The sequence below is a fragment of the Coenobita brevimanus genome, chromosome 67 (assembly GCF_032717465.1).
Source record: "Coenobita brevimanus isolate Jiangsu-jjx chromosome 67, ASM3271746v2, whole genome shotgun sequence".
NCBI classification, from domain to species: domain Eukaryota; kingdom Metazoa; phylum Arthropoda; class Malacostraca; order Decapoda; family Coenobitidae; genus Coenobita; species Coenobita brevimanus.
Window position 1 is genome coordinate 17,880,857 of NC_137020.1, and position 10,490 is coordinate 17,891,346.

Below are 10,490 nucleotides of genomic sequence, written 5' to 3' on the forward strand. Positions count from 1 at the left end.
AATTATTGGATAGTTCCCTTGAAACTCGTTTTAAATGGTCAATATGAACTTGTTTCTCTTCGCCACTTGACAGTGGCCTAATTTAAACTTTGTTTGCTTTTATGTTACTTACTCTGTATGGGCCCTCAAATTTTGGGGATAATTTATTGTCTCCCGTATGAATGATACCATAGACAATGTCTCCTGAGCTGATAGGCGAGTCTCTTGCCTTTTTATTAAATGCCTCCGTCATTTCTTCCTTGGACATCGTTAATTGTTTTTTGACTCTTTTGTGTATGTCCTGGAATTCACGTAAACGGAGTTTAGAGTAATCATCGTAATTGTATATAGGCATGCTGTCACCTTCTAGGAGCTCATATGGTAGTTTTTTATCTGTCCCATATATAATGAAATGTGGTGTGTCACCTATGGATTTATTTACAGATCCATTAATTGAGGCTTCTACTCTGGGAATCCAATCATCCCAGCTTGCATAATTTTCACTGAGAATGTGTCGTAGCACATCTAATACTTTTTTGTTTTGTCTCTCTACTAACCCATTAGATGCTGGGTGATAGACTAAAACGTTAACATTTTTGATATTGTATTGTTTACATATTTTTTGTAAGATCTCAGAATAAAATTCTCCTCCATTATCACTTATTAGCACCTTTGGGGTAGTAAAGCGACATATTACATTATCTATTATTGCCTTTGCTTCTGTCTGTGCTGTCGTATCTTTAATTGGAGCTAAAATGACATAACGGGAAAAATGATCCGTTGCTACGAATAAGTATAGGTTATTATTGTATGATAATGGCATCTTGAGTAAATCAACCGCGACAACGTCCCATGGTTGATGTGGTACAGGATAATTACCCATCGGTGCAGGTGAAATTGGATATCCTTTGTGTTTGGCACATGATTCACATCTGTCTATATGACTGTTTATATCTTTTCATAATGATGGCCAGTATAACAGCTGGGCTTGTTTGAATGTCCTATCCTTTCCAGGATGTCCTGCATGTGGGCTATCGTGTATCGTTCGTAATACTTGAGGTATCGTGTCATTAGGTACTACTAATTGGTTATTATTTCTTCGGCAATTTGGTTGTCCTGAGTTGATCTTGTATATAGTTTTATTGAATTGTTCTAGTGGTACATGTAGTTTGGGTAATTGTATGTCATCTCCACTTTCTAACTTGTATATAACTTTGGACCATGTTGGATCAAGTCTTTGTGCTTTTGCGATATCATCGTGGTTTGGGATGTCTCCTTTGAGATCTAATGCCGCGACCTGAATTGTGTTCGGCTTCCTAGATAATGCGTCAGCTACTAGATTCATTTTGCCTTGTATATAATGAATTTGTACATTGCAGTTTTCGACTGTACATTTTCATCTTGCTCTCCTCCCAGAGAGGAGTTTTTCTTTAAACATACCCACCAGTGGTTTATGGTCGGTGAATAAGTGTATTTCGTAACCATATACCAAATCTTGAAAGTTTTGTAATGCAAAAACCACTGCAAGTGCCTCTAAGTCTGTAGTGCAATAATTTTTCTCTGCACCTTTTGTTTGTCTGCTGGCAAATGCAATTGGTTGATTCGTTCCTCTTTTATCTTCCTGCATCAGTACAGCCCCTAATCCTTTAACTGATGCAACTGTACAGATAATGAATGATTTTGTGAAATCCGGATATGCCAAACAAAGTGCATTTGTTAGTTTAATTTTTAATTTGTTAAATGCTTGTTTTTGTTCTTCCCATTGGAATATAGCATCTTTTTTGAGTAGTTGGAATAGAGGAAACGCTATATGAGAGAATTGTTGTACGAATGGCCTATAGTACCCATCTAGACCTAAAAACTGTCTAACTTCGTCATTCGTAGTGGGTTCAGGAAAATCTATCACTGCTTGTATTTTGTCATCAGTGGTGTGAATACCATTAGAACTTAATTTGTGGCCTAAGAAATTTATTTCCTTAAAGCAAAATTTGCATCTAGAAAGCTTAATTTTTAAACCAGCATCACCAAGCTTTTGTAAGAGTAGGTCTAATTTCTTGAGATGTTCTGTGATATCGTTCGTTGCAATGATGATATCGTCAAGATAAACAAATATTTCTTGTCCTAAAATTCCGGACAATACGTAATTCATAAGACGCTGGACTGTGCACGGGGCTATCCTCAGTCCCATTGGCATCCTTCTGTACTGATAGTGTCCTCTATTAGTGGGAAAGGCAGTGTATTTACGTGACTCCAGATCTACAGGAATTTGATAATAACCACTTAGCAGATCGATCGTGGAGAATACATTATTTTCGGGTCCAATATTCTGTAAGATGTCGCTTAGCAATGGCATGGGAAATCGGTCTGGGATTGTGTGATTGTTTAGTTTACGATAATCTACTACCGCACGCATTTCTCCATTTCGTTTGGGCACGAAGAATAATGGGGCATTCTATGGGGAGACTGATGGCTCAATAATTCCAAGTTTTAACATTTCATCGACATACTGGTTTGCGAGTGTACGCTGAGATTGTGGGATCCGGTAGGCTGGTACGAAAATTGGTGGTGTATCTGGGTGCACATTAATCTTGTGATTAATCAGGTTAGTACACCCTAATTGTTCTCCGGGTAATGCTACGGTGTCCCTGTGTGTTTCCAACAGGGTTAACAAATCATTTTCTTCATCAAATTCACCTGAGTGAATTAAATTCTCTTTTATGCTTTCCCTATCCGTAGATTTTATCTCACTTGTCACTCCAGCTACAACTATTTCCTTCACAGGGGTGGGACATTTTTCAATATTAACTATACAAGTCCCCTTTTTCAACTGTACTTCCCCATTCATGTGATTAATTATTAATATCTGAGGTTGCCCTTCGTCGTTCATCTGACATAATTTCCCTTTACATAATTCTTCTAAGACAAGAACAGTACTATTCCGTAACTTGCTTTTATGGTAATTTTCATATAGGAGTTAGGTGGTATAACTAAATCACTGGTGAGATGGGCGGGAAAAACTGATAAATTAGTACCGTTACCTGGGTTTCTAGTTATGGAGGCTGGGGGGGGGGAGGTGAGTGGATCTATACACTCATCTGTTTATGTATGTTTGTTTAAGCTTTTAATATTACCAGTTCTTTTTGGTTCTCTTTTACTAATCGGTGAGGACTCTGATGGTATTTCCTTTATGAATTCATTATCAAAGTCTATTCCATTCATTTGTGGGAGTAAAGTTATTTTCTCTGTTCTCATGCATCTTAAGCCCAGTAACATATGAGCTTTAATTACTAAGTTTTCAACAATATAGAAAAATGCAGAGATTGGTCTTGTAGTCTCTGTGAAACTGATGTTTAACCATATCATACCTTTTGCTGTGATTTGTTTGCCACCTACTCTATATAAGTCTAAATCAGATTATTCCAGAAAAGCTACTTTCTTCTTATTTCTAAAAATTCTATTTATTTCTTCTTGTGTATTGGAGAGCCTGTGTCTAAGAATAAGGAAACGTTTTGATTCTCACATAGAGCTGGTATCAAGATACACTCATTTCCCAGCATGCCTCCTATGTGAATTTTACACTTGCTTTTCTTTACGTTTGATCCTTTTTTGTCGTGACTTTGTCTTCCCCCGATTTGAGAATGGACACTAGTTTTTCAACTGTTTTGCAGTTACTGGTCCAGTGCCCTTGGCACCGATGATGCCTACAGCTAGTAGGGACCAAATCCTTGTGTCTTTTGTCTATCCTCTTTTGTTTTGATAAAGCATTCATACCTTGTCCTGGTATTGCACAATAATGACATAGAATGGACCTATCTCCTGACTGTGATCAACGAGATGACTTCCCATATTTAGTGGTGTCTGTGGCGCGAGATCTGCTCGGGCTGCGGGGAAACTTATGGAACTGCCTGTGGCTTGGTTGTTTGCTCTGCCTGCTTTCGGGTCGCGATCGATTTTGTTCTCTGTCTGATGTAGGTGTAGCTGTTTTCACAGCTGATACTGTCTCAGGCACTCTCATTCTACTAGAATGTGATTGTGGTTCGGTCACCCGCGCTACACTGCATCTCTACCTCGTTCATTAACGCTAGTAAGCACATACCCTGGGTGTACGCGATCGTCTTGGGGATCTTAAGGGTCCTATCAGGTAATTTACACAAGGCAGCTACATAACTAGTGATGTCCACGACGAGGTCTGGGGACATCTTTCCATCTCCTGTTATCCAGTTTGAGTTTTCTAAGGTAGCTAATAATGTTCTTTTGATTGTGGAGATATCAGCAGTTATTTCACTGAGCACATGATTTGTAGTGTGCTCCCTTACAAGATCTACAATCTTAAGTAATTCTGGAATTATACTTGGCAAAAACTTCATACCTTCAGAAAATTTCTTCAAAAATTCAGTTTTAAATTCATCATATGTCTTAGCTCTGAGGAGCTTATGTGACCTTAACATCTTTCCTGATTAATCCAAGAAGAAAAAATAGCAATTTTCTCTTGTTCATCTTTAATGTGTCTTTTAATGAAGATCTGTTCGCACTGATTGACCAATGAAATGACGTCAATGCATTCTTTTTCTGTGCCAGAGAATTTCTGGGCAGTTTTATCCTCATATCTGAGCTTGATCTGTGGTGTTCATTTTCACTGGTTGCTCTGTTAATTTAGCTTGGACTTGTTTACCGTTGTGTGAGGGAATAGTGGAATTGGTTTTCCCTGAACGATGAACTATATCAAGTATATTTTCATAGGTATGCAAGGCGGAGACTAAGTCCTCACTCACTATATCAAAGGGGGTTTGCCAATCATCATCTAGAACTGACGTATTTGTTTCTTTATCTTTAGTTTGTGGTGAATTTTGTAGGGTGGTGCTCTCCTAACTGTGTATCCGCAGTGGGCGCTAACTGTGTATCATCTGGTATTAACGTGGGTGGAGGCGAAAATATTCCTGTCATATCACTCAGCTAAAAAGAATTCATGTTGCTAAGGTATGGTATTATGAAATACATCTTTTGTTTATGTCCTAACTAAATAGATGAGTAAATGAGTTGTAATAAACGATAGATAGTGAGTGTATAAGTGCATATATAAAAATAAGTAAAGAGTTGATTGTACCTAATTTAAGCACTGAAAAGAAATGATTAAGTATAATTACTCCCACTTGATACAGATGCCACTCAGAGAGGCGTGTCGACGCAACTGTCGATCTCCAAAAATAAATGCAGAGTTGAATGAAGATCTCCTCTCGATAATTCTAGGGCTGCGTTGATGGACGATATTACTCTGAAAATTTCATGGCCTGATGAATGTAGTGGTTAACAGCTCTAGTCACAGGCGAACCTCACCATAGAACGTCGAATTCCCACTCAATACTGTGGAAATAAATGAGTATGAGAAGGAGCTATGTAAATAATAAGTAACGAGTAGTGGGTGAGAAGTGCCTGGTGTCAGTCACACGTTGATTGGTGTGGCGTCATCTCAGCAAACACGCATGGTGATGTCGTCTCAGCAGATACACATGGTGATGTCGGCTTCGCACACTGGTAGCTGTGGTGAGTAACTGAGTAGTGATGAGTCACCAGAGTGAGGAAAGGTGAGTAAGATGCATTAAAAATGTGGCTCTGGTGTTTACCGTGTGTCTTAACCACTGCGTCAGTGATGGAGGTAGAGGGGCGGTAGGAGAGAGAACGCTGGGGATCTAGTGCTTGTTGCTTTGTCCTTGCTTTCGTTTACCTGTTTTGATTTTTATTCTTCTTGCTGCTGCTTGAAGTTGCGTAAAGAAGATTATAGAGTTGTCTTGTAGACTTGTTATTTGTAGTTAATCGTAGAGCTTGTTGATCCTCACTCATAACTCGTCGTTGCCACTGTATGCTCATAGACTTGCAGACACGTAGACTCGTAGACTCGAAGACTCGTAGACTCGTTCCTCTTATTGTATACTCGCTTGCTTGATCATAGAATTGTAGTAATGTAGAATCAATCGTAGAACTGGAGCTGACCTTGGTTACAGTTTCGCCTGCTTTTGTAGAAATGATGTTTCGTAGAAGTAGAGTCGATCATTACTGCCACCATTTAATGTTGGAACTTCGTAGCCACCATTTATATATATGTAACTCTTTAATCTTGTAATAGTTAAGTCTTGAGTTTTGGTTAAAGTTATTTTGGTAATTGAAGAGCAGGAGGAGTTAAAGATGAATACAGGGAGTTGATCTTGATTTATTATCTTCAGAGAAAGTCTAAGTTGAGCAGCGTATGTATTACAAGGGACTTAATATACTAACTAAGTCTAGTTGGACCCCTCTTCATATTCGTTCGCTCCACTACCTGCCGGTTCTATGGCCAGTCCCTTTCTGAGCTTTGATTCCTACATTCTTGTTTAGCAGGGGTCGTGTCACGTGTGCTATACTGTTGTTGAAATGTTCTAGAAGCCTGTGTGTGTGTATGTGTGTATGTGTGTGTATGGTCACAAGGTGCTGTTTGTGGGCTATTGTGCTGGTATGAGACATTCTGGAGAGGTGCTAACGTCATTTCCTTTTGGCCCCTAGGTTTGACATTGACCTAACCTCTAGACCATATATGTATCTTGCTAGCTGTTATGTATTAAGATATTTAGAGTCCTGACAGGTTTTCCTACTACCTCCACTGATTCTCTTAGCACTTTTGTTAGTCTGTTATTCAGCTCATCAATGTCACATTCAGCATTACTTAGAGCCTGACATCTGTTCCTTATTTCCAACTGAAAGGGTGCATTGTTTTCGTTTAATTTTATTGTGCACATCGTTTTATCTTTAATCATCTTTCATTCACTTCTGAAATAGAATTTGGCTGTGCAACCCACCATTCTATGGTCACTTCCTATAATCACTTTGTTGATAATTGTGACATCTGTGATCGTGTTATTCTTATCTGCTTTAATGAAGTCGATTTCATTCTTTGATTCTTCATTTGAGCTTCTCCATGTCCACTTTATTCCTGTTCTTTTGTGAAACATTGTGTTCATTATTCTCATGTTATAAATATCAGCATAATTTACCACCATTTCCACTCTTTTATTCCTTTCTCCCACTCCAAATTTTCCCATACATGCTTCTCCATTTTCTTGATTTCTCAACTTTTGCATTGAAATCTCCCATGAGTATAGTATATGTGGTTTTTTCTTCTTCCATAATCTGGGAGATGTCATCATAGAATGTTTCTGTTTCTTCATCTGAGCTTTAAGAAGTCGGTGCGTTACTTGTATTACTTTCAGGGTATATTATTTGCATAGTCTAATTATAACCAATACTGTTCTGTCAGATACACTGCTGAATTTGACACTGTTGTCTGCAAGATTTCTGTTAATTAGAAATCCTACACCACTAACTCTTTAATTTTTGCCTTTCTCTGTAGTAAAATAAGTGGTTGAAGTCTTTGAGTTGAATTACTTATTCTTTTCTGTGAATCTCACTCAAACCTACAATATCCCAGCTAATGTGCTCCAGTTCAGTACTTAACTTATCAAGTTTGTAATCTTCTGCGAGGCTTCTTACATTGTATGCATAGATCTTCATGGATTTCAGTTTGTTTAATATCCAAGTTTCTAACTTGCTAACACAATCCCTACCCACTTTCGGTGGCACACTGCCCGTAAGCACAAGAGGCAGTGCCATTGGACTTTTAGCAAACGATGATACAAGTTCGCCTGTCAAATCATTTGCAATAGAACTCGTATTTGGTCGGAAGGATTGTGGCAAATAATCTCACCTTCCTGCCACATAGTTTCTGGTGAGATTTAATTTTTGTACCATCTTACTGATTACTGTATATTCGGTGGAGCCCTATATATCTACAGGGGTTCCCATCGCCTTCCCCTATCCACCACCTGGGGATGCGCCAAGTAGCAGTGGGATATATATATATATATATATATATATATATATATATATATATATATATATATATATATATTCCCTGCCTCTCATCGTGGGGAAGGACCCTGGTCGGACAATGGCTCAGAGCTGTCTACCACAAGAGGGCGCCGGTTCCCTGCACGATGTGCTGTACTGTTTCTGTAGGACGGCCACACAGAAAAAAGTTGCCTAACTGTAGGTGATTGGTCTGCCCGGCCAAAGCAATAAGAACAATAACTCAGATGGTCCTTGTTATATTTTTTATTAGACCCAAACATTTATACGAGCATTTAATTTTGCGGAACCTTTGAAGGTGCAGTGGTAAAAAACGAAACTTAAGATGACCCACCATAAAAGGTCTGAGATAATGAAATGTTTGCAATGATGAAATGAATAGAAAATGCCCTGGCTGAAGGAATTACTATTACTGAGTGTGCTAGAAACTTACGAGAAATTCATGGCCTCAGCGACAGTGTCAAGGAGGGAGTTTTCAGAACTCAAAATAATGACTCTTTTCCCGCCTGGCACATTAGGGTCGTCCACCGTCACATTATACTCTGAGGCATCCACAATCCTCGCCACACGCAGCTCAGGGCCCTGGGACAGCCTGGGGAGAGGAGGAGGAGGAGGAAAACGAGGAAGGTGATGAAGAAGAAAATGAAGATGATGATGGCAGTGATACTGATGATGATGTTTGAAAACAAGAATAGGAAAACGACGACGACGACGACGAAGAAGAAGAAGAAGAAGAAGAAATAATAATAATGCGTAATGAGTGCACGAGACTGAAACTAGCAGACAATCGATTTTCGGTGTCCCTTTTCCTCTAGCATACGTGCAGCAACAGTCAGATTTACCCATAGATCCCCATATGGAGTGCCGGGCGAAAAGAGACGGTAGGAGAGACAATTTTATGCTATGAAAACAGACGAGAAAAAACAGATTGACTCTTGCGTTTAGAGAGAGAGAGAGAGAGAGAGAGAGAGAGAGAGAGAGAGAGAGAGAAGAGACAGACAGACAGAGACAGAGAAAAATTAGGATAATATAGCGTGGAGAGATATATTAGGGAAGGAAGTGTGAGTTAAAGGAAGGGTAATCAAATGGCAGAGGACAGAGCGCCGTGAAGGCGATTTGTTTGTGGCCACTCCTTACGAGAAGCGTCTGACAGTAGACAGATAGCTAGACAGACAGATAAATAGATAAGCAAGTAGACAGGCATATTGAGAGAGAGATAGATAGAGAGAAAAACAAATATATTGGCAACTACAGACAGACATATATATAGACAAATAGATAATATTTCATATGCCAAAACCATACATTAATTTAAAGGAACGTATGGTTCCACTGCTAGCATGGCTGAAATCTGAAAGTATACGATTGGATAAGAACAGTTACTAAACAAAACACACACACACACACACACACACACACACACACACACACGTGCGCGCGTGCGCACACGCGCGCGCTCATTTCCCTGCTGCTCAAGTGACATAACAGAGATTAATAATAATAATAATAATAAATAATACACATTTCGACAGATAAATAAAATATTTATAACTGACTTTGAGTGTCAAGTACACATATCCATGTCTTCATACTTAATAGGTTATCATTAATAAATTGCTTTTGTTAACGAGGGCGAATCACTTACTTAATAAACTTCTCCGGATAGAGATAGAGGTGTGAAGGCATAACAAGACCTTCTCCTGGTGTCCAGTATGCGACAGGCTGTGTTTTGGCATCTCTGGGGCTGAAGGGTTGCTCCGTGTACAGCCTGCCTCTGAAACTGATTTCCTGATATTGATGAGCCATTGTGACTATATACAGTTTCTCTGTAGCTCAAAACATTAGAGAAAACAAGAATCGAAGCTGTAACCTGTGTTTTTTTTCTCCCATCCAACATTTCCCTGAGTTCATGTTAATACTGGTCAAGTTCTGTATGGAGACAGCCCTAGCACGTATTCAATATGGACAGTGAGTGTTAGCCCCGAAGTGGTGACATGTACAGGTGTATGATATATAAGAGGACTGCTGGGCCTTGGGAACAAGCTGTGAAGCCTATGCCTAAAGTCGAGCACACACACACACACACACACACACACCCTGCTGGTTCATAATCAAAACGTGCGAAAAATGTTTGCTATGACGGTACTTATTTTATTTCACATTGGTATTTAAATATTTTCTTGTCACAGAAATGATTGATGCATTTGTTTTGCATCGACACCAAAACACTGCCTGGTATATAAAAATTATTTCCATATTGCCTGGTTTATAAAAAATTATTTACACACCCGTTTTACATCGACACTGCAGCGTTACCTGGTGTTGCGAGAGAGACTATCCTACGTCTTTTGCATGAACACTGATGCGTACATGTGTTGCGAGAAATATTGCGGTGCGTCTTTTACATGAAATACTGCTGTAGGTCTTTTGAATGAGCATTAAAACATTCTTGACATCGCAATAAATATTGTGTCTTTTGCATGAACTGAAACGTTACCTGGTGCTGCAGGAAATACTGTTGTAAGTCTTTTGCATCGACGTTGAAACGTTACCAGGTATTGCAAAGATGACTGCTGTGTTCGTTTTATATCAAAGCTAAAACAGGACTGGTGTATTGG

At 39.1% G+C, this 10,490-nt stretch overlaps 1 protein-coding gene across 1 annotated transcript in view; it reads right to left on the reverse strand.

Annotated features, from left to right (window-relative positions):
• Window positions 1–9,678, reverse strand: part of LOC145405572 (glutamate receptor ionotropic, kainate 4-like) — a 34,983-nt gene extending 25,305 nt beyond the window's left edge. The window contains exons 1-2 of the mRNA XM_080276902.1: window positions 9,518–9,678; window positions 8,306–8,464 (exon numbers count right to left, since the gene is read on the reverse strand). Coding sequence (XP_080133028.1) covers window positions 8,306–8,464; window positions 9,518–9,678 — 320 coding nt within the window. The remainder of the gene's footprint in view (window positions 1–8,305; window positions 8,465–9,517) is intronic.
• Between the last annotated feature and the right edge of the window lie 812 nt (window positions 9,679–10,490).